A 24,532-nucleotide genomic window follows, 5' to 3' on the forward strand; every position below is an offset into this window, starting at 1 on the left:
TGGACTGGTAGCGGAAAAGTTGTGCGATTCCCACTGAAACCACTGGCACGCTACAGCATCAGCAAATTCCACTGAGCTCTTCCCGAGCAGGGAGCGCTGCCGGCCTAGTTCCACCCAGTCTTTACATCCAAGAACCTGGAGGGGTTTAGAATTATCTATTCATCTCCTCCTCCACCACCCCCTCTTATCAGAAGTGGGCACCGAGATCCAGACCAGGGAAGTAACCTGACAAGGTCACCCAGCCAGGAAGAGACTTTTCTTAGGCTACTTTTAATTTTTTGGTTTTTTTACATTTCTGGCTTAAGGCCAAAAAAAAAAAAAAAAAAAAAAGGCTTACGTGAGTCATTCTTGATCAACAGCAGCACATTTCGTAATGATGATTCTCTTTCCAAGTTCTTATTTTTTTATGTCTTGCTAGAAATTCTTATTTAATTTTACTTATGCTCTTCTCTCATAAGTGCCCTTGCTCTGCCTTTGTGACTTGATTTCTTCATTCTATATTGAAATATAGTTCTAACATTTTCCCTGTCCCTTTAGTTTTTATTTAAACCAAACAGATTGAAACAGAGCATAGAGAAGATCACTGTTTGAGGAGGAATTTTAAATTCTGTGTTTCCTAGATTTCCAAAGTATGCTTGGCAACTTTTTATAGGTCAAAAGTACAACCAAAAATTAAACCAGGTCCTCTAATTTAAAGTTTATACTTGATAAATAGAAAAATCTATTTAAAAACACTAGCAAGGTGGCAGGCCTGCTGACACACAAATGATTTAGTCTGAATAATAGAGCGTATTGCATGCTGGGCATGCTGTGAAGCACTCACACCCTGCGCTGTTGCAGTTAATCTTCACAAGGATCCTATGCTAGGGAGTACTGGCCCCATTTTACAGATAAGGAAATTATTAGTTTTCCTAATAGAATCTTGTCCTGTGTATCACTACTGGATCCCCCTAACTTACAGACATTTGGAAAATTTCACACTCTGAGCAGGTGCCTTAATCATAAAATATGTAATCCTACCTGCAAGTTAGTTGAATTTCAGATTTCTAGCTCAGCCTGTCTCATCATTATAAAGTATATTTTTAAGAAGTTAAAGGATCTTCTGTGCCAACATTTCAAAGGGTAAGATGAAAAGGATTGTACAATAAGGGTACATCACCAATCAACATTTAAGATAGAGGACTTGGATTCTAGCTCTGCTTCTGTGTGACCCTGGTGAGTCTCTTACCCTCTTGGGATGTTTTCTCATCCATAACATGGATGGTGATTTTATTTCCATTTCTGCATACAATTAAATGGTTGCTTTTCTACCTATTGTGAAAATAATTATACCAATGGACATAAAAGATGGGCTTTTTCGAAGAAATCAGGTATTAGGGGTTTAAGAATTATAATTACAATTTGTGTGTTGTATTATTTCTTTTTATTATTCCTTTTGACATATCACCTTATGTGTTATGTATTATGAAGCAGATGATGATCCTATGGGTAGTTGAGGGGGTTTTCAAAGGCAGTTTGTACAGATTGAAGCCTGATCGATCATAGTGGCAAAGGCTCAGTGGGAAATAAGATGGACAGAAGCAAAGTAGAAGATGGCGCTGTCGAGGTTATACCTGGTCTCCTTACACGCTCGGTAGGAGAAGATGGTAGTACTAGGCAAGGCAGCAGGGTCTTCTAAATCCAGTATTAAGGATGAGAATCCTCCTTCCTTTGTTCTTTTCTCCCAACTTAGCAGATATCAAAATGTAGGGGGAAATGTATGTGTTAGATAATTTTGACAGATCCTATTTTGGGATAATTTTGCTTTTATTACCACTACAGTTCTTTGAGGATAATAATGATGTCTGTTGGTGAAAAGGTAGATGCAAGTGCTTGAAAGAAATAAATAGGTAGGAAGTAGGTAGAAAGTGGAAAAGGAGCTGCAGATCTTAACGTGGTGTGTGTAGCTGTGTGAAAGAATGAGAGCACAGAGTGAACAGGAGCTAGGAGAGGGGCTGGGGCATTTTTTCTTTGCCCTTTGTGTTCTCTGGGGTTAGCACAGGGCCTCGCTTACAGTTAATGTTCAAAAAATACATGTTGAATGAATAACAACCAATATTTGATATTAATGTTTAGTTTAAATGATTCTCCAGACTGAATCCTTTGAGGCCAAGGTCTTGTTTTTATAATCTGAGTCCTGTAAATATTGTTATGTAAAATCAAAAGTGATTATGGAATTATAGAATCAAGAGTATTTTAATGAATAAGAAATTGAAAAGGAGAAAAGAGATGGGAAGGGAATCATGATATCTACTATATATAGGAGTGAACATTTGCCAGGTTCAATGCTTGTTGCTTGCTCTGTCTCTAGCACAGTAACCCTGAGTGGGAGCCCAGTTTTCAGATGAAGAAGCTCAACAAAGTTGACTGCCTTGCCCAAGGCCATTTGGCTAGTAAATGATAGAGCCGGAATTCATACTGAAAGCTGTCAGATTCCAAAACCCGTACTCTTTCCGTAACACCATGCTGGCAACAAAAAGGGAAAAGAAAGCTGTGTTCTTATTTCCAGAATGAAAAACTCTGAGCTGGGCAACCTTGGTTTTGTTGTTGTTGTTGTTGTTTCTGTTTTACTGTCTTTATACTTTCACTTTCTTGTCTAAGAAATACCCAGCCTGAGTGAAGAGCTAGATCGAAATTCAGTAGTGAGACTGTTGGCAGGTATGGGGTGAGCTGCCTTTTCCCAGTCCTCACACCACACAGGTGGCACCCTCAGGGACTGCCCAGCTGCTCTACAGTGACCTTAGGTTTATGTCTTCTGCCTGCTTCTGCCCCCTTGTATTTGAGGACAGAAAGGTTAACTGTAAATGACCCTTGTAATTTATAAAAGATTACATACAAAGCAGTGTTTTTAGTTTTTAATGTTTTCCTCTTTTGTTAAAATGAATGAACTTCATAAAGCTAAGTGTTCACCATTGATAAATCTCAAAAACTTAATGTTGAGAAGAAAAAGCAAGTTGCAGAAAAGTACAGTATGATCCAATCTAAAGTTTGAGAACATGCAACACATGGCACATATTGTTGAATGAAGTAGTGATATGACATCATGCATGGGAATGATGAGCTCTGAGTTTATGGTAATAATCACCTCTTAAAAGTGTGGGCCAGAAATGGGCTTGGGGATGGGTACAGAAGGCTTCAGTTATATCTATAATGTTCTAGGTTTTTAAGATGTTAAGATTTATTAAAGCAGGGTGGCAGGTAAATGTGTTCATTATATTCTTTATGTTTCTCTCTATATTTGAAGTATTTCATAATCTAATAGGTCTATTTCTCTAATGTTAATAAAACTTAACAAATTTCTAAGATGTGGCAGCACAAACTTGCACAAAAAGAAACCTAAGATACTGTATCATGCTATGTCTAGCCAGATGTTTTTGTTTGCATGTTTGATTCCCTTGTGGAAGGCACTGAATCCCTACAGGAAGTAGTATCAAGTATTTTGCTTTGTAGCTGAAGGATTTGTAAGATGAAAGGCCCTTAAACATGAAATGAGATCTGTGTAAGCTCATGATTTAAATTGTTGTTTGAAAAATTGTTTGATCTGCCTCCTCCAGGGGAAAAAACATAGTGATATAGCCTAGATACCATATGACAGAACATTATTTTTTTTCTTGGTGTCTAGATCACCATGGCGACTGGACAGAAGTTGATGAGAGCGATTCGAGTTTTTGAATTTGGTGGACCAGAAGTGCTGAAACTCCAGTCGGATATTGCAGTACCAATTCCAAAAGACCATCAGGTGGAAATAATTACATAAAAACAGGCAGTAATTACACTGAGTGTGAGTCTCCAGCACATCAGGTTAATGTTCGAAAGAAGCAGACTCACAATAATTCGTAGAGACATTGAATTAGGACAAAGTTTATACTGATGATATATGTGAGCTCTGACAAAGAGAGCATAGTTATAACAGTGAGGTAGATCTATAAAAAGGAAAAATATCTTGCTATAAGAACATTTTTGAGGTTGAGGATCATCTGTGCAGTGCAATAATTGAATTTTTCTGCATGGAGTCATAAGTAGTTTTGAACAAGTTATTCTGTTACACACTTTTCATGATTTCTATTTTGTGCACAGTAGGAAAATGGTTTTCTTCTGCATACATGCCCTTCTATATGTGATTTAAGAGAATTTAAATGAAGAGTTTAATCATTTCTGGTGACTTTAACGATATACTTTCTCATTAAAAATTATGTATCTTTATTACCGCACCTTCCATGACTCCCAAGTCTCATTTCCTTAACGAACCTTGAACCTCCTGAGAGTTTTTACAATTTGGCCATAACCTAACTTTAGAGATTCATTTCGTATTGTTCCTTTTCAATAGACTGTGCTGTAACAAGCAGCATTATCTGGTTTCCCCAAGAGGCCCTTTTATTCCTTCTCATACTATTCCTTCTACCTGAGATATCCTTTTCTCCCATTCTGAAAGAATATCTACTCTCCTTTTAGGGCCTGGCTCAAATACCACTTTCTTTGTAAGGCCTTCTCTTACTCCTGCAGCAAAAGTAATCATTATATATTAAGTAAGGTAAAATTAGCTTCTGTGGTAGATGTAACCTCAAAATCTCAGTGGTTCAACAATAGAAAATTACTTCTCATTCACTAAATTCCAGAATTCTAAACGTCGGTGGGTAACTCTCAAAGAGTGATTTGTGGACCTAGCCTTCTTCCATCATGTGGCTCTGCCACCTTCAACACCTCTGTCTTCTGGGGTCACTTCTTTAAAAGGGTGGAGGCACAGTGTGGATTGCCTAGAACATCTTTAATGGCCCTGACAGTGACTCTGATCACTGTTGTTCACTTTCTGTTGGCTAAAACTCAATCATAAGGCACCAAGAAATAATATTCTTCCTATGTACCCAGGAGGAGGAAGAATTAGATTTGATGAGCCCATAGAGGTTTGTGCCACACATCCTCTCAAGTACTTCCACTACTATTTTCCCAAAATGTTCTTAATATAGCACATAATAAGCCTTTCTGTCTTATCTTTTTTATGTATATGTTGGTTTGCAAAACTAATGTGAGTCCGTTGAAGGTGAGGTTTTCGCCTCCATTTTTATAATTCCCATAATCAGTGGAGTCCTAGCATAACGCTGAATGAATGCCTAAATGTTCCGTGTGAACGAAAATATGTTGTCATTGCAGGTTCTGATCAAAGTCCACGCATGTGGTGTAAACCCAGTGGAAACGTATATTCGTTCTGGTACTTACAGCAGAAAACAACTCTTACCCTATACTCCTGGTTCAGATGTGGCTGGCGTAATAGAAGCCGTTGGAGATAATGTATCCACTTTCAAGGTATTACATTTTAAATTATTTCCATTTTGGCTTAATATTTTTTTTCAAATTTTTTAACATGGCTTTTAAAATGTGTTGTTATTTAAGTCTTTAAAAGGCCCCGTTACAGATTAAGGAGTGCACTTGCTGTGATGAGCACTGGGTGTTGTATGGAAGTGTTGAATCACTAGATTGTACACCTGAAACTAATATTACACTGTCTGTTAACGAACTGGAATTTAAATAAAAACTTAAAAAAAATGAAAGGCCCCATTACACAATTTCTGCCACTTGGGGGACTCCTCTATTCAAAAAAGAGATTGCCTTTTATCTGGAGGTCTTCCTTGTTTCCATTGTTGGGGACAAGTGCTGGGTAAATTCTGTATCTTCACATCCTCACAGAATTCAACTGTGATCCTTTTGATGTAGCAGAAATATGTAAGGACAGAAAATAGGCAAGGAAATTATACTATTTCCTAAGTCTCAGTAATACACAAACCAACATAATGTTTGATTCCTTTTATAAATTTAGTTTCATAAGATAAAGGGAAGGCCAGTTCTTTTGAATAATAAGTAAAAGATGAAAAAAATGCCAGGTCAACTATACATTTTTAGAGCTCTGCCTCAGATCAAGGTGACTGAGTCAATAAAAATGTTACGATCGGGGCTTTTGTTATTTATATGCCAAAAGGAATCTAAAACATGGATAGTGTATTCATGTTCTAGCATCTTTCCTCATAATTCCTTGACCTGCTCCACTTTGGCAGCACATTTACCAAAATTGGACTGAGACAGAGAAGGTTAACGTGGCCTCTGCACAGGAAGACCGTCCGATTCCTACAGCGTTGCTCTCCTCAGCCTGTGGCGGTCTGGCTTCTGCCCCCATAGCTCCACGGAAACATTCTTGCTAATGTCACTAATGGCCTCTCGATTGCTGGAGTTAATGGGCCCTTTTATGTCATTATCTCTCTTGACTTCATGGTGACATTTGACACTCTCAGCCGCTTTTTCTTAAAAAAAATTTTTTTTTTTTTCTTCAGCTTCTATGACATCATTTTTCCTGTCCTCTTCCCCACTTCCTCCTAGGCATTGTTTTTCAAGCTGCTTTTTCTCGGGATGCTCCTCAAATTTCAGTGTTGCCCAGTGTTCTCAGTCCTCTTTACACTTTGGCATTCTGTGCCTTCTTCACGATGACCCCACGGTTTCCAGGATCACATGTGACATCTTAGAATTTTCCACCAAGCTGTGGACCTGTGCTGTCTAATAAGGTGCATACCCCACGCTCTTCCTTCTCTGTCTTTGCTCATATTGGTTCTTCTGCTTGGCAGAATGAAACTGAAACTTAAAAACATAGGTGCGGGGGCTTTTACCCTCCAGCTTTAGTTCCTTTTCATTTTATCTCTGAAACTATTACCTTCCGTATATTCGACTACTTACTCATTGGGCACAAATGCTAGCGGTTTCTCAGCATTTATTCCTGCCACTGTTCCTTTGTTTACTTTGTTCCCTTCACTCATAATGACTCTTGTCAGTTCTAGTTTTCAAAATCTTGTCCAATTCCTCAAGACCTACCTTAAATATTGGCTTCTCAGTGAAGCTATTTTTGATTTCTTCAACTTAGAAATAATTCCTTTCTTTTCCTGGTTACTTATCTTTGATGGTTCATCATGTTTTCTTGCATTGTAGTTATTCCTATCCTTTCCTTTTCTCTCTTCCTAGGGTTTAGGATGCTTTCAATGGGGGAAGTTGTTTTGTTATTAATATCCATCACAGAACTCAAAGTCCTGCTTTCCATAATGAATTCTTAGAACATGTTTGAATTATATTGCAATCTGTGCAACATCTTTTTAAGCTATTAAAGCAGGATTAATCTTAACACAGTCATATTTGACCATTTGCACATGGCACTGTTAAGCAGGGATGAGTCTTTGACTGCTGGATGGATGCCTTTTGAATCTTTTTTGTTTCTATCCTACAACATAGTGCTATTACTTTTTTAGATCTTTTTTTTGGGGGGGGGCAATTGAATAATCCTGAAAGTTCTTGCCTTAATATTTTGCTTATTCCAAGGAATATTTAATTTTTTTCAAGAAAGAAGAGTTCGGGCAGGTGTTTGTAGTAGACAGTCTGATTTCCCTGGCATGCGGGTCACATTGGGCAGGCTCTAAGTCTTGCATCGTGCCTTACCTCACTCTCAGTTATGCATCTGCTTTTCAATAGCAAGGACCCAGCAGAGTTTCCTGAGAGTTTACTGTGTTTCTGATGCTGTAACAAGTGAAGAAGCCTGTCCCAGCTCATCTTGCTGTCAGGATTCAGCCATAGTTTCCTGCTCTTGGTGTATGCATAAAAAATGAGGGAAAGAATGCAGGGGTGAAGAAACCCAGGGGACGGATTTAGAACACGTATTTGGTGTGTGGAAGAAACCTTACATTTTATTTGTTTCTTCTTCCTAGTATTTTGGAGAAAAAAATAGTTGTATTAACTGTCATTTACTAACTGCTTAATCTGAGCAAATTATTGAACTTCTTTGTCCCTCAATTTCCTCATTTGTATAGTGGAATTAATCTAAAGTGGTGATAAGAAAAGTACTTACCTCATAGGCTCTTGAGAAGATCAAATTAGACAATATCATTAGACTCCTAATACAGTGTCTTGCACAGTAAGCTCTCTCGATAAAGGCGATAAAGGTTAGTTGTCTTCTCATTATACCATTCTGGAAGTTCTCTTTCCTTTCCTTTCCTTTTTTTTTTTCCTATTTTCCTTAAGTTTTCTTCTTCTTGGTTTCTATTAATAAAACCTTTAAAAATGTTCAATATGCTAAAGATAGTTTTATGAGACCCTAAGATGTAGAAAACAATACATAAATACTTATTTGTTGTTATAAAAATTGCATTGTAAAGAATTATACCCATTGACATCATTTTTAATCCCTGGTGCATTTATCAGTTTATTGCTTTCCCTAGAAAGGTGACAGAGTTTTCACTACCAGCACCATCTCTGGGGGCTACGCCGAGTATGCCCTCGCAGCAGATCACAGTGTTTACACACTGCCAGAAACACTGGACTTCCAGCAAGGAGCTGCCATCGGTATTCCATATTTTACTGCGTACCGAGCTCTGCTGCACAGGTAACGACACACACGGTCGGCCATAGAGCCGGTAGCGCCTGCCTTCCTACCACGCATCCGTCTCTCTCCTGTGCGGTTACTATTTAGTTACCATTAAGCACTTATGGAGTGGAAACTGTGCTAATTTGGAAGATTATTTTAATCACTGGGGATACAAAGAAGAGCAAAATGCTGTCTTTGTCTTTAAGATGCTGACAGTCTAGTAAGAGAGACAGACATAAGAGTTATAATATTGATGTATAATGTGGAAAGTACAGTGGTGTAGATGTGCATAGGGATTTATGGGATCATAAGGGATGTAACAGTGGTGATGAAATAGGGCTTCCTGCCAAGATATGAGGCTTGGATTATTTTAAAGTCATGGTTCAAAAAATCTTGTTATCCAGCCCTAGAAACTAATTGCTGCAATTTAAAAATACCATGTAGGGCCCTACCCTAGACCCACTGGTCAGTTTCCATGGCTGGGATCTGACAATTTTTATATATATATACATATATATATATATACACACATATATAGGTATAGATATATATATATAATTTTTTTTTTAAAGATTTGATTTTTAAGTAATCTCTGTAGCCAACATGGGGCTTGAACTCACAACCCCAAGATCAAGAGTCACATGCTCCACCAACTGAGCCAGCCAGGCGCCCCTCTGAAAATATGTACTTTAATCAGGGAGTTATCTTGGGGAAGGATAGCGGGGAGGGGAGAGGAAATTCTAGACAATGGGAATAGCCTGGTGTCGGGGGGGAGAATCATGATATTTAAGGAGAGCTATAGCAATTTGGTTTTGTTGGATAGAAGATTACAAGGCAAAGAGTGGCATAGAATTAGGTTGGAATATAGTAATCTTTTAATAAATATTAGCTGTCACATGAAATAGGTAGGTTTCAGATTGTAAAAAGCAAGATGATAGAGCTCGCACACTGTTCCGTAAGGGATTGGGGGTCATGAAATGTTCTATTCAGGAGAGTGATACTGTTATATGAGTGTTTTATTAAGATCACCTATCAGTATGTGAAGGGTGGATTTGATGACAGGAGTGGAGAAAGAGATGGGTGGGTCTTATACGAGTATCCTTTAGGCAAAATACCTAAGGGCCAGAGCAAAAGCCATGGTAGAAAAGGTGGAAGGGAAAGGACAACTATTAGAGGGTAAAATCAGGTGTGTTTGGTGACTGTTTGCATGTGGAGAATGAGAGAGAAGATGAACTTACGGATACTTCTAGCTCTTTAGGTTGGTAAATGTTTAACTATGACAGAGAAAAGAAGGAAAAAGTTTCAAAGAGAAGCTTGGTCCAGTTTTGGACTTGAAACCAAGATAGGCATCATGATGGAAAAGACCAGCAACCTGTTGTGTGAAAGAATCTGAAGCCTGAAGGGTAAAGATGTCAACATGGGGTTATCAGCCTGTGGGTGGGAGTTGACAAGATGAAAGTGACTGAAAGCCTTCAGGGAGTGAAGAACAGTGGAGTGAGAATAGAAAGTTAGAGAAAATCAGCATGGAGGAGTATAGTCAGAGGTAGGGGACAGAGTCCTAAGAGACCAAAGGGAGCGTTTGCCAAGGCCAAGGTCATGGTGTCTGTTAAACACCTGTTAAGTTCATGGTCCTTGAAGACAGAAAGACTTGTTACTGGACTGTCTTCTCCTACTACCAGCCATATGACCGTGGTCCAGTTACTTCCCTGTCTCAGCTGTAGTTTAGTGGTTTGAAAAACATGAATATTAATAGTACCTCCTTCCTAGGGGTGTGGTGAGAATTCAGTGAAGTCATACCTGTGAATCTCAGTGCAGACCCTGGCACAGAGTAAGTACTCTTTTGGTGTTGGTGGTGTTAGGGGCAGTGGTTGATGTTGCTACTAAGAAGGGAAGCTAGCTGTCAAATGCAGCAGTGAGGTGTGTTTGGAAAAAAAAAGAACAGTTAGGATTAGCAATTAGGAGGTGATTGGTGACTTGAGTCCAGGTCACTTTCCCAGTAGAGCGGCGGGACAGAAGCTTGATTGAGTGGGCTGAGGAAGGAGGTGGAATTGGGTTCCTTGAATGGAGATAAGGAGGAGGAAGTAGAAGAGTACTCGGGAGTTTGTGGGGACAAAAGGTTGGATGGGAGCTGAATATGTTTATAGCTGAGGAAGGATCTAGCAGAGGGAGCAACGGAAGGTTTGGAAGAGAGGGTGGAGTGGCAGATGGTGGGATGGAAAGAAGTAGGATGTGTGGAGAGATTGGCCTCAGATATTAAAGGACATCTCGTCTGCTAAACCCAGAAGAGGTAAAGATGGTATAACTATGGAAAAATGTGTGGGTAGGGAGGTGGAGTGTTGAAGGAACTCATATGAGATTGCCTCATTTTTCATAATTAAATGGGAGGCAAAGTAATCTTTCGAGAATCAGAACGGAAGTGGCACCAAAATGCATGGTCACGTGATCTTTTTTTTTTTTTTTTTAAATAGTACTTCGCCATTTGGGTAGATTATCAAGGAAGTTGGATTTTAACATTAATCCAGGGCTGGAGTGTTAGTGACAGAATGGAGTAGCATGATGGAAATGAGAGCACAGGAGAGGAAGAGAGAGGAGCCGGCATAACCTGCTATGGGGTCCCGGCTGGCTAGTGCAGGAAATGGGGCCAGGAGCAACAAGTAGGCAGAAATTGAGCAATCCAGAGATGGTAATCTCTGGGAAGTTGGAGAAAAGATTTTGAGAGAATATGGGCTTACAGAATTAGGATAGGAAATTACTGTCATAACACTGGTTATTAGGGTCTGATATTTCTCTAGTAGAGTGTTTGGGGGTGGTTACCAGGTTCCGCCTTGGGAGAGAGTGGCTAAAGGGGAGAATTCAGGAATTGCGATTCAAGATTTTCTTCCCAGAGAATGTTGAAATCTTTTAGATTAGGGCCGGCTTTGGCGTGGAAGAGAAAGCCAGGTACTAATGTGCCAGGTACTAATCTTCAGTGACTGGGAGGAAGTCTGGAACAACAGCATGGAAGGCCAGGCCAAGGCTCGAGCCCCTGCCATGAGCCCCCAGGGGAGCTGACTGTATTAGTCAGGGTTGTCCAGAGGAACAGAACAACAGAATGTGTATGTACATATGTACGTATTACATACATACATACATATACAGAGAGAGAGAGATTGATTTGTGGAGGCTTGGTGAGTTTAAAGTCTGATAGGGTAAACTGGCAGGCTGGAGACCCAGGAAAGAGTTGCAGTTTGAGTTCAAAGGCGGTCTACTGGCAAAATCACTTCTTGTTCCAGAAGTCAGTTTTTGTTCTTTTAAGGCCTTCAGCTGATTGGATGAGGCCCTCCACAGAGACATCCAGAATAATGTTTAATCAAATTCTGGCCCCATGGCCCAGCCAAGCTGACACATAAAATTAACCATCACAATGACTCTGTGCAAGGGTAGAAGGATCATAGCAGTGGGGTCCGAGAGAGGGTTAGCTTGCTTTTTCACCCCCCACCCCAGGCCCAGTGGTTTAGGAGAATGTGCTCTTAGTGTTTGAGGGGTTGTTTGTAAGATTCTTAAAAGAACCATTACTGGGAAAAGTATTTCATATGCCATAGTATGACATCAGTAATCCTATTCCCTTACATTCATATTTTACTTTTTAAAATGTCAAAGTGTTTGGTAATAGTTTATCATTTAGACTCTCCATTTAACTCACTGCCCTCAGTCCCCTTATCTCTAAACAAGAGTATTGGAAGAAGCTTCATTTACTGCTCGTGATTGCTATTTGTCAGCTCTTGGCACGCAGCCTTGAGCATGACTCTGGGTCATTGTGTTCTTACTCCCAGATTGAACATAACGTCTGTACAGTGGGGCCACCCCCAGTATTTTAGGAAGTAAGAGATCCTCCCCGAGAGTCCGATCTGGATCACAGAACAGCTGCTGGACTGGGACATTAGCACTTGTCCATCTGGAATAATAAAGCATCTCCTGTCTGTCTTGTTGCATGTACCTTGTTTTCGGTATAATGGAAAAGTAGTCAGATGAACCAGAAGTAGAAAGAATATGTCATCTTACCGGAGGATCTAGACATTTTTTGGTGTGACATGGAAACCTTTGTGACAGGATTGATCGTATTTCTTACCCTCGTACCGCTGCTGATTCAGCATTGCTCTCTGAAATGTGGGCTTAGAGGCTGCACGACCTGATGTTCAAAGGCATAGAGAAGGAAAATGTTTTCTTAAATCATCTAACTTCTGCGTTTTCTTGGGCGTTACCCTGGGTCACAGAACCGAGACTGGGCTATCATAAGCCTGTTTTGAGACACTTTCTGTAGGAATGAACGAGAGACTCCCGTTCCTCTAGGTTCAGCTCTTTCACTTCACGTGCCTCCAAAGACTGTAGCCTCCCAGAAGGAAGGTAGCACCCTGATGTGCTACCAGCATCCAGCACCGTGCCTGGCACATAATAGGTTCCCATTAAACGTTTGTTGAACGAACAAATGAATTTCATGTTTTCTTTCGTCTATGGCCCTGTAGAACCCTCATTTGATCCTGTTAAGCTTGGAGAATATTTTGGGCTGTAGAGCAGAATGAGTTTCCTGTTTGGGGACGCGTTAGCTGAACTGAGGGTAGAATTTCCTTAAGAAGAATGACAAACACCTGAGCTTCATTACCTTCAACGTGAGGTGATGAACCCTTGTCTTGTTTTGCAGTGCCCGTGTGAAAGCTGGAGAAAGTGTGCTGGTTCATGGGGCTAGCGGAGGAGTAAGTATTTCTTTATTTTTAAGTTTATGTTTAAAGGAGCTTATGTGTGTGGGTTTCACATTATATTTCTTTTCAGTCATTTTTAAAAGCCATGTTAATAAATATGGTCAATACTTGTAGTCAGTACATATATTCCTTTTTGTAGTAAAGCTTCTTTAAATGCTGTCTTCTGAAGGTGATTCCTTGTCATTAGTTTAGCATTTCTTGGTTAATACATTCAGCAGATCACCCCATTAAAAATGTCTGTATTAGGTTTTCCACCTGTGTCAGGTGCAGACCAAAATAAACTGGCTTTGTTTTTGCCTTCAAGTAGCATATGTTGTAAGAGTATTTATTTGGAATTTTAAACAGTTTTTTAAAGTTAATATTAATTCCATATTCCCTTAGCTAAGGAAACTAAGGCTCATTAAAGCTTTACCTGTGTTGCCCCAGACAGCACTGCAAAGCCACACTGAGAATTCTCAGACCCTTCCACTGCTTGCCTGCTGCGCTTTGAGGACATTCATGGAATGCACGGTGTACAGCTGTGTCCTTAACACCACAACCCATGGCTTAAATGCTAATGGGGGGGGGAGGGACTGAGAACTTTAAAATAAGCCCTTCAGTGAAATAACCCAACACAGGGCTGTCAGAAGCTTCTTCAAGAAACCGGCTGTCAATCTGCCTCTGAGGAGCTTAGAGGAAAAGTTAGAGCTCTGAGGTTGGAATTTAACAAGAAATCCACATGACCTCTATCCTGCATGTAGAGGCTTTAGAAATTTTGGAGATGAGATTTCACGTTTTTTAAAATACAGGGCCTGGGGCTAGATGGCTCACCTTGAGGAAGCTGGTTAACCCTTTCAGAGCACTGTGTATTCCGCAGAGTAGTTGAAAGGAGTAGCCTGTCAAATGGCACATTGTTCTGGAATAATGAGTGGCATCCTAAAAATCTAAAGGTGGCCAGGGACTACAGAGCATTCAGCCCATTGTGTTTCTGTTACCTTAAATAGATGAAGCACAAGGTTCCACACTTAGCCTCCTGTCTACCTCAAATAGATCAATTCTGAAGGATTTCACAGATCAGAGTATTTACTAAAAAGACTAAGATTGTCTTTTTGGGGCTTGAGAAAGTATGACAGATATGCCTTGTCAAAAATGCCCATTGCTTAGCTTCACCAAAGAGGCTATTTTTGGGTTAAATTAAATTTAACCCAAAATAACTAAAGGATCTGTCAAACTTCCATTTATTTAAATTGCTTTGGCTTTCAGAGAGCTAACCTGGTGCTCTGTATAAAAGGGAGAGGTTTCAGTAGGAAGGGCAGAGAAGAATTTAAAGAAAATCTCTTTTTATTCCCTTTACCCTCTTGTAAAAAGCCCAGTCACTTCACCATGATTTTTTTATTTTTTTTATTTTTTTTTTTAAGGCAAAATCCACACTGTTCTCTGAGCTGGCTGAGTTTGTTAAATCCTTGGCTGGCAGGGATAGGCTGGTGGCCTGGTGTGAGAAGCGCTTCTGATCCTCCCCGCCCTACTAGAGGGAAATAGTACTGGGTTTTGTCTTGCTTCTGTTTGTACTTTCTGTCCTCATTTACTTCAAATTCCTCTGGGATTATGTTGTGTATTTAAAATGGTGTGGAATTTATGAACACAGCTGTTACCCAGATATGTTGGTGGGGAGTGCCCTATTTTAGTGTCAGCAAAGTAAATAGAAGAACAATAATTGACACATAATGGTATATAATCTATTGAAGTACTGTTCCTGGTATAATTGTTGACAAGAAGGGCATAAACAGTACCTTCAGAATAGCTATTAAATGCCTCTTTAGAGCAGAAGGAGATATATTTGCATTAAATCTTTAGTTTAGATGTAGTTTTATTAGAGGCCTTTTTTTTTTTTTAAAGTAGCAAAAATCAATAGTGCTAACTCCATAGTATTTTGTGGAATTGAATGTCTCTCTGACCCATGAGACCGTGAGTCCTGGGCGTTTGTTTGTTTTGGTTAAATCAAATAAATCCCTGCCAAAACCCAACTGAGTTCAGGCTCATCACTCCCATATGCCATACAATCTTTAAAGTCTATTTCAGACCTGGGAGTCTGTGATTCTGTTACAATTTTAATCAGTTTCTATCATCATTTTTCATTTTAATTCTTTTCAATCCATAATGATTTTACCTTCCTCTAAATCATTGGTTATCAATGAGGGGTGGTTTGGCATCATCCTTCCTCCCCCTTGAACATTTGGGGCAGTGTCTGGGGACATTATTGGTTGTCACTGGGTGGAGGGGTTCTGCTGTCTAGCAGATAAATACCAGACATGCTGCTAAACATCCTTCAAAGCACAGGATAGCCCCCGCAACGTAGAATTGTCCAGCCCCAAATGTCAGTAGTGCTAAGTTTGAGAAGCCCTGCTCTAAATGTATGTGACACTTACCTGTACTGTTCATGTGGCATGTAACCAAACATAGATTTCCTAGTATTGCAATTTAAATAACTGTTTTTATCTATATTCCTTATATGCTTTTATTTCTCCTTTACCGTAAGTACATTTATTTAGTGACCTAGTGATTTTATGCAATCCGTGGCTTTATTTTCTTACTTTTTTTTTAAAGGTTTTATTTATTTATTTGACAGAGAGAGATAGCGAGAGCAGGAACAAAAGCAGGGGGAGTGGGAGAGGGAGAAGCAGGCTTCCCGCCGAGCAGGGAGCCCGATGCGGGGCTCGATCCCAGGACCCTGGGATCATGACCTGAGCTGAAGGCAGACATTTAATGACTGAGCCACCCAGGCGCCCCCAATTCGTGGCTTTAAATACCAACTATAAAGTGATGAATCTCAAATTTATATTTCCAACTCTGATGCTCCCAAGTCCATATGCATATTTAGCTAATTACTGCACATCCTCAGTTAAGTGAGCACATACAGCTCAGCATTTTCAAAGTGAATTCCTGCAAGGCCCTGCATGCCCCTCTGCCCGCATCTTGCGCTATCTCCCATGTACCCTGCCGTCAAGCCACGTTGACCCTCTTTCAGTCCTTTGAATGCCCCAAGCTCATTCCCATGTCACCAGGTGAGTCACAACCATTCTGCCTACAGCATTCTCCACCAGGCTTTCCAGATATTCACACGGCTCATCCCTCACTTCACTCAGGTCTTTCTTGGTGACCTCACTAGTCCCTCTCCCTATCTCCAATAGGCTAGGTTTTTTTTCATAGCACTTTTTCTTTTCTGAATGTACTTTATTCATTTATTTGTTTGTGTGTTAATTATTTTCCCCCTTTCTCAGAATATAAGTTTCTTACATGAAGTACCATGCCTAGCACATAGTAAACACTCAATAAATAGTCATCATATGGATGAATGGATTAATTTGCTCATATACCTATCTCTTCCACTTAAATGGTGTCACATTTGTCATTTAGCATTTTATATGTACTGTTAAAGTATGAAGTCAGTGAACAAGTTTTGAATATCTTTAAACCCCGTACCTTCTGCACAAAGTAGATGCTAATAGTAAGCATTTTGATACCGTGGTTAAAAGCTCAAGCTCTACAAACTGAATTGGTCCAGCTCTGTGATTTGGCCATGTTCCCACCTCTGTGACCTGGGCAAGTTACTTATATTTTATAAGCTTCAGTTTTCTCATCTATGGAATATGGACAATAATAATATCTACCTCCTAGGCTTATTGTGAGGCTAAAATAAAGCAATGGATGGAAAGTCTTTTGAGTGGTACCTGACACATTATAAATGCTCAATAAAAGTTAGCTATTGTTGTTCTTATTTCTTCATTTAGACTCGAAATTCCTTAAGGATAGGGTAGGACCTAGAAGAACCTTAAGTTTATTACATATATTTAATAAATATTTGCAGGGATGCAAAGAATCTAAAACTAGGCATTTATATTTTGTTTTTCAGGTTGGACTAGCAGCATGCCAAATTGCCAGAGCTTATGGCTTAAAGGTTTTGGGCACAGCTGGTACTGAGGAAGGACAAAACATTGTTTTGCAAAATGGAGCCCATGAAGTGTTCAATCACAGAGAACTCAATTATATTGATAAAATTAAGGTAAAATTATTCTACAGTTTTATAAAAGTAAATTTTATTTCTTGGGAGACTTCCTTTTTTTGTAAGTTCTTTTTTCTTATCAACCACTCTCTTAAAGTTGTTTGCTTCTTTTTTTATGCCTATGTGTTTTACAGTTTTAATAAATTAAAAAGCAGAGATGTCTAATTTTCAAACCTTTACTCTCATCTGTCTTGTTTATGTTTATCAAATAAAACCTAGCCTTTCCAGAGTCTTATAGCTATAAAAGTTGGTACTCTTTAATGTAGTCACATTTTAAGTAAAGTCATAGCTTTGTATTTAGAGCCCTGAATTCTTTTTTTTTTTTTAACATTTATTTAGTTTTGGTTTTTTTGGTTTTTTTAATCATTTAAATTCAGTTAACATATAGTGTATTATTGGTTTCAGAGGTACAGGTCTTTGATTCATCAGTCTTATATAATACCCAGTGCTCATTACATCACATGCCCTCCTTAATGTCCCTCACCTGGTTACCCCATCCCTCTACCCCTCTCCCCTCCAGCAACCCTCAGTTTTTTTCCTATGATTAAGAGTCTCTTATGGTTTGTCTCCCTCTCTGATTTCGTCTTCTTTTATTTTTTCCTCTCTTTCCCTATGATCCTCTGCCTTGTTTCTTAAGTTCCACATATGAGTGAGATCATATAATTGTCTTTCTCTGACTGACTGACTTTGCTTAGCATAATACCCTCTAGTTCTATCCACGTTGTTGCAAATGGCAAGATTTCATTTTTGATTGCTGAGTAATATTCCATTATATATATTATATATTATATATATATATAATATATATATATCACATCTTCTTTATCCATTCATCTATTGATGGATTTATTATTTATTTTAGAGATAGAGAGAGCGAGTATGGCGGGGGGAGTGGGAGGTGTAGAGGGAGAGGGACAGAGAAACTCAAGCACACTCCATGCTGAGTGTGGAGCAGGACATGGACCTCGATCTCATGACCCTGAGATCATAACCTGAGCTGAAACCAAGAGTCAGACACTTAAATGACTGCACCATCCAGGCACCCTCCTTTTACTTTTTTTGATATTTGTAGATATTGTGAAGTGATCACCACAGTAAATCTCACTAACATCCATCACCATACATAGTTACAAAATTTTTTTCTTCTGATAAGAACTTTTAAGATCTACTGTTAGCAACTTTTAGATCTGTGATACAGTATTAACAGTTGTGTTGGCCATGCTGTACTTTACATCCCCGTGACTTACTTTTTTTTTTTTATAACTGGAAGTTTGTACCTTTTGACCTCATTCACCCATTTCACCCACTTCCAGCCCTCTGCCTCTGGCAACCACGAGGTTTTCTTAATATAATTTCTGTTGGTGTAACTTTTTAGTGAAAAGTGAGGTATCTACAGATTACAAACTGGATCTGTCTAGCCTAGGGAAAAAAGTTTATTTTTAATTGGATGGCGTGGAGGAATAATCATTACCTCATCCAGAGCAGTGAAGTAGGTTTTAGTTAGTTGTTGCATATATTCCATTGTTAGAGCAGAATTCAAGCAGATTCTGAAGTTCTATGTTTGTACTACAGTAGAAATTTACTAAATACTGATTACTTTGCTAAACCTCAAATTACTTGCTTATGTTGAGAAAGACTTAGAATTTTCCAGGTACTGATTACTGTGTAACCTCAGTCATTAACAAATTGAGGAAAATATGAGTGAGAGTTTATTTATTAGCACTAAATCATATTGCCAAAAAACTGAGTAAAAGTACTCCTTTGAATATGTCTAGGAAACCTAAAATTAATTGAATATTCACTCCTGCTCCCATCATCCAAGAGTATTTACAAAGATGAAAAATGGCCAGTTAATTTAAGAATATGTTTTTGTTTTGCAGAAATCTGACTTTAAGACCCTGAGGTCTTGTGGCTTCTTTCTCTTCCACTAGCTCCTTCTGCTTAAGTCTCTCTCATTCTCCAAATCACTCCCCTAACCTTTTATCAAACCCTCCACCCTCTACAACCACACTTCTTGAAAAAGCAGTGAGTACTTACTCCTTTTACTTCCTTACTTCCCAGCACCTTCCACTGCATTTTGCTTGTCAGAGGTCACCGGTGAGCTCCTAATTACCCCTCTGCTGCTTTTGGCTTAGCCTTCATACTGTGTGATTTTTTTGGCAGCAGCTGACCCTGATCACATCTCCTGGCAGCTGGTTCTCTTCTTACTTCCCTGACTTCATTTTCAGTCCCCTTCCTCCTCGTATTACTTAGGTGTTGCTGTTCCTTAGCTTTCCCCTTGGTCTCATATCTTCCCTGGTGCTAGACCTTCCCCCTGATCAATCTCATTTACACCCATGGCTTCAGTTTGTGCCCACATCCTGCTGATTTCCAGCACTGTCTCTGGCCTGCATTCCCTTCCTTCGTGCCATCAGCCTGCTGGACGTGGCCACTAATCTGCTCACCCAAGACAGACCCACGTTTCATTTTTAATTCCTATCTTGTGATTACTGTTCTCCTTCCTGCCCGTCAGGTCTGCCACCTCCCTCTGTCAGTTTCTATTCTGACATGCCTTTCAAATATGTCTCCCTTTGTTCTTGTCTCTGCTGTGACTTAGTTTAGTCCTCATCTTCTCCAGCTTTGTCTGTTATTTATAACTGACCTAATATCCCCTTCTGTCTTCACATTTTCCAGACTTACTTGGTTCTCCTTTAAAAAAAAAAAAAATCTCCAGAAATAACTAAAATGGAAGCTCCATGAGAATAGGAATTTTTGTCTTTCTTGGTCCCTGCTGCACCTTCAGTATCTAAAACAGGGTCTGGCACAAAAATTAGCACCTGCCTCCCAAAAGTCTAGCTCCTTTAACATGGCATTCGATACGTGTTCCCAGTCCATACTGGTATAGTTGACAGTCGCCTCTCTACCTCTTCCCCACCCCCTGCCTTCCCAAACACGTGCCCCAGCTCCTCTGGGCTACTTTCTAATCCCGACTCGGACTCTCAGTCCATAGCTCTTCTATTTCCTCTTTCTCCCGCCTCAGGTGCAGCTTCTGCTGGCTCCTCTTCCTTCCATTTGCTTAAAGAGCTCCTGCTCATTCCTCAGGGCCCAGGTTCTCATCTCTGTTGAACTTTCTCTGATCATTACAGGTGATCAGAGTTATAGCTTTGTTTTTCTCTATAACCTATAGTTTATTTCCACTAACGCAGCACTTAGCCCATCCCATCACAGCTATGATTGCGGTAGGTTTCCGTCTTTCTCCCTAGCTTTGTTTTGAGTTCTCTGTGTCCATCTTTGAATTCCCAGTACTTAACAATGCCTGACACAGGTATTCATTTTTTTTGTTAAATAAAATGAGTATAAGGTGTATATGTATAACTTATTTAAGAGAAGAGCCAGTTTTGGATATTGCAAACCAACATCTCTGAAAACCCAAAAGAAAAGTAGTATGCCAAGCTGATTGTAAACTACTTGGGACAAAATTGAATGCACACACAAAAAAATTGGGCAACACCAAACAGCCAATGATTTTCTTCTTTTGTTTTTTGTTTTTTAACAAAAGTGTAAGCCTTTTTGGGATTTGGGATTTGTTGTTTGCTTCTCTGTGAAAATACATTTTGAAGACAGAAAATTTTCAACCGAGGAAAAAGTATTTTATAGTCAAGTTGAGTCGAAGCACTTGAAATTTACTTAGTATAAATCTTTACCACTTTAAATGTTGTGACTGGTACCTTGGAATTACATCAACACTATATAATTAGATCATTTAAAATTTGTATATTAGTCTTAAAAATGTAGCATTTTATGTCTTTTGAAACACATTTCTGTAATATATGGGACTGTGATAACTGTTTTACAGTTGTTTTTTTTTACTTGTTTTCTTATCTTACTCTGCGTTTTTTTTATTACATAGAAATCTGTTGGTGAAAAAGGAATTGATGTAATCATTGAAATGTTAGCTAATGTAAATCTTAGTAATGATTTGAATCTTCTGTCATATGGAGGACGAGTAATAGTAAGTATTTTGGTTTCTTCTTACCACTTTGAAGCTTTACCATAATTTAATACTATTTTGCAGTAATCTTTAACTATAGACAAGTTGTTTTTCATACTAGGTTGTTGGCAGCAGAGGTCCTATTGAAATAAACCCACGGGACACCATGGCAAAGGAATCTAGTATAATTGGAGTTGCTCTCTATTCATCAACTAAGGTACGAAAACAAGTGACTCTGATTTTGATAACTTAAACATCGATACAGTTTGCCTAGTCAGGCAGACTGAAAATTCCAGTAGATGTTAAACTTTGTTATCTGACTGAATGGGTATGTTGAGGATTAGTCACTACAAGATAACTAGGGGGCGATGTAATTTATTTTCCAAGGCAAGACACTTTTGAGAGAGAACGGAGATACTATTAGTAATTGCTTCCGGACGGTAGGTTTTTTGTAAACTGACACTGCCTCAGACAAATTGGACTTAAGGTTACTCTATAGAAAACTACTTTTTCTGTAGTTCTGGACAAGTGACAAAAGCCACATATGTGTAAGGAACTGTTTATGTTCCGACTCATGATCTGAAAATTTTTCTGAAAATTAAGTGACGTGTTCTTCTACAAAAAGACCTTTTTCTTTCACTTAGGAGGAATTTAGGCAATTTGCAGCCGCCCTTCAAGCTGGAATGGAAATTGGTTGGTTGAGACCTGTAATAGGTTCTCAGTATTCACTGGAGAAGGTGGCCCAGGCTCACGAAAATATCATCCATAGCAGTGGGGCTAGGGGGAAAATGATTCTTCTCTTAGAATGATCAATTCTTTCATGTATTTCCTATGCAATTGGAGGTTTCCTGTCCCAGTTTTACTTACACTACCTTTGCTCTAATCAGCATTCATTTGATTCAATGAGTTTCTTATATTAAAAAACAAGATTTGCCTTTAGAGATGTGGGCATTGGAGTACAATTTATTTTATAGCTCACAATATTCTTTATGCCTCCCACCTACCTCTAATCAAGGAGTCATCATAGTAGGAAATAGAATGTCAGTAGTCATTTGGCATTGGGTGAGTTACAGAAATTCCTGGTATTTGATCATTAATTCCATACCTTTGACTAAAACAAGCTAATTCAAAATAAGGCTGTGTGATTTCCAAGCCTACTTGTCCTTGTAAAGGTTCTTTAGTATCTGATTAGCTCAGAACTGTATTGGACTCTGAAGATTTTCTGGACTAAATAAGACCCCTTTTCTAAGCTAATCTCATCTGGATCTACAAGTCTCTTGCAAGGGCAAGATAAACAATGTCCAGAGAAATTTGTTTTTTAACAAATAGTTTTCCACTATTTCCCCAATATTAGAACATCCACTGTGTTGATGGTTGATTACTCATTATCCATATATTCTTTTTTTTAATTGTACTTTTAGTGCCACCTTTTTTTTAAATTTTATTTTATTATGTTATGTTAGTCACCATACATTACATCATTAGTTTTTGATGTAGTGTTCCATGGTTCACTGTTTGCGTATAACACCCAGTGCTCCATTCAGTACGTGCCCTCTTTAATACCCATCACCAGGCTAACCCATTCCCTCACCCCCTTCCCCTCTAGAACCCTCAGTTTGTTTCTCAGAGTCCATAGTCTCTCATGGTTCGTCTCCCCCTCTGATATCCCCCCCTTCATAATCCGTATATTCTGTGAAGAGAGCAGCCTTATTTTTGGTATAATATGATAGGTAGGTACATAGTCTCCCGATAGATACTTCCTGATGATTTGATTTTCAAAATAGATTTAGAATTATCTGTGGGATGGGAGTCCTATGTTTTTATTTAAATTACTAAACAAATTTGACACATTAAGAGTGATCTGCTTTTGTCTTCATTACATGATAACCTGCAGTAAATTCTGTAGAAAAATAAAACCTGTGTTTATCTATTTGGTCTTTATATAGTACTTGCCTTACATCTCTTTTACGTAGTTCCTAATGGTTAATTTCTAACAGTGTTCTGTGCTGGAAGTCCTTATCAAAACTAAATAAAGGGATGATTACTTAGAAATCTTGCCATCAGTGTCATGTGCAAGGAAATGAAGTTTGATTATTTTTGTTCTTGTTTTTCTTCGTACAAGCATAACCTCCTAATATATGTACAAACACACACCTACATACACACATGTGTATATAAAGAGATTTAAGGAATTTTCTCATAGTTATGGGGGCTGATAAGCCAAATCAATAGCGTGGGCCAGCAGGGTTTCTATATTGCAGAATTCTTTCTCTGGGAAACCTCGGTTTTCATTCTGAAGGCTTTCAACCCATTGGGTGAGGCCCACCTTCATTATTGAGGATAATCTACCTGAAGTCACCAGGTGACTCTTTGTAAACACATAAACAAAACATGGTGATATTATGTTGACACATAAAACCAGTCATCACAAGAAGGTGACATAGGGACACAGATGAGGGCACTTAGTATAGCTTGGGATTTCCAATTACACATTTAATATTTTTGATGCATTTGTTAGCTGCTTCCATCCAGAATAGCTTTGGCCATGGGAAGTACAAAATAACATACATGCTTCTGAAGAGGGAAAAAAAGGGGGGGGGATAACATTTTATAACGTCCTTAGCTTAGCTTTACTGAGGCAAAAAATTCTATGTGTGCCAAGGGGTTCCACAATTCACAGTGTAAAGAGCATTTTTCTGTGCAAGATAACGCTCAAGAATAGCAACACCTATCGGGTCTCTTTGACCTGGCTCTCTGTGCCTCCTCAACTACATCTCACAGACAGGAAAACACCTCAGCTCAAACCTTAATTCTTGGGCGCCTGGGTGGCTCAGTTGGTTAAGCGACTGCCTTCGGCTCAGGTCATGATCCTGGAGTCCCTGGATCGAGTCCCGCATCGGGCTCCCTGCTCGGCAGGGAGCCTGCTTCTCCCTCTGACCCTACCCCCTCTCATGTGCTCTCTCATTCTCTCTGTCTCAAATAAATAAATAAAATCTTTAAAAAAAAAAAAAAAAAAACCTTAATTCTTTTTCCAACACTACCATTAACATAGTGATTTTTTAAAAAGTACAACATTTGAAAATTGTCATAGGATAATTTTACTAATCCATAGGGCTTTAGGAATAGCTCATATTTTGGGAACTTCCTACATCCAAGAAAAGAGCCCAGAAATGTTATATCATAAAAAGGAATCTAGATTCACTTTGGTCTAGAGTCAGACTGCTAGGTGTTGATGGGGACAACCTTAAGAATGAGTCTAAATCCCAAACCCACTGCCTGATACAAATGCTTGTCAAATGTGTTAAACGTGCCAGAGGTTGGCAATCCCTGGTTACCCTTTCCCAGCTTCATGCAAAAAT

The 24,532-nt window shown here is 39.0% G+C and overlaps 1 protein-coding gene across 2 annotated transcripts in view; it reads left to right on the forward strand.

Moving 5' to 3' along the window:
* CRYZ (crystallin zeta) overlaps window positions 1-24,532 on the forward strand; it is a 37,018-nt gene that overhangs the window by 803 nt on the left and 11,683 nt on the right. Inside the window, exons 2-9 of one of the 2 annotated variants that reach the window (XM_036092747.2) lie at window positions 3,662-3,778; window positions 5,188-5,340; window positions 8,283-8,446; window positions 13,107-13,158; window positions 17,054-17,203; window positions 21,093-21,194; window positions 21,295-21,390; window positions 21,818-23,264. In XM_036092747.2, coding sequence (XP_035948640.1) covers window positions 3,668-3,778; window positions 5,188-5,340; window positions 8,283-8,446; window positions 13,107-13,158; window positions 17,054-17,203; window positions 21,093-21,194; window positions 21,295-21,390; window positions 21,818-21,982 — 993 coding nt within the window. In that variant the 5' untranslated portion in view covers window positions 3,662-3,667 and the 3' untranslated portion in view covers window positions 21,983-23,264. Of the gene's footprint in view, window positions 1-3,661; window positions 3,779-5,187; window positions 5,341-8,282; window positions 8,447-13,106; window positions 13,159-17,053; window positions 17,204-21,092; window positions 21,195-21,294; window positions 21,391-21,817; window positions 23,265-24,532 lie in introns of those variants that run through there. The other variant, XM_036092749.2, reaches the window with a different exon arrangement.

Source organism: Halichoerus grypus, chromosome 5 (genome assembly GCF_964656455.1).
Source record: "Halichoerus grypus chromosome 5, mHalGry1.hap1.1, whole genome shotgun sequence".
Taxonomy (NCBI): Eukaryota; Metazoa; Chordata; class Mammalia; order Carnivora; family Phocidae; genus Halichoerus; species Halichoerus grypus.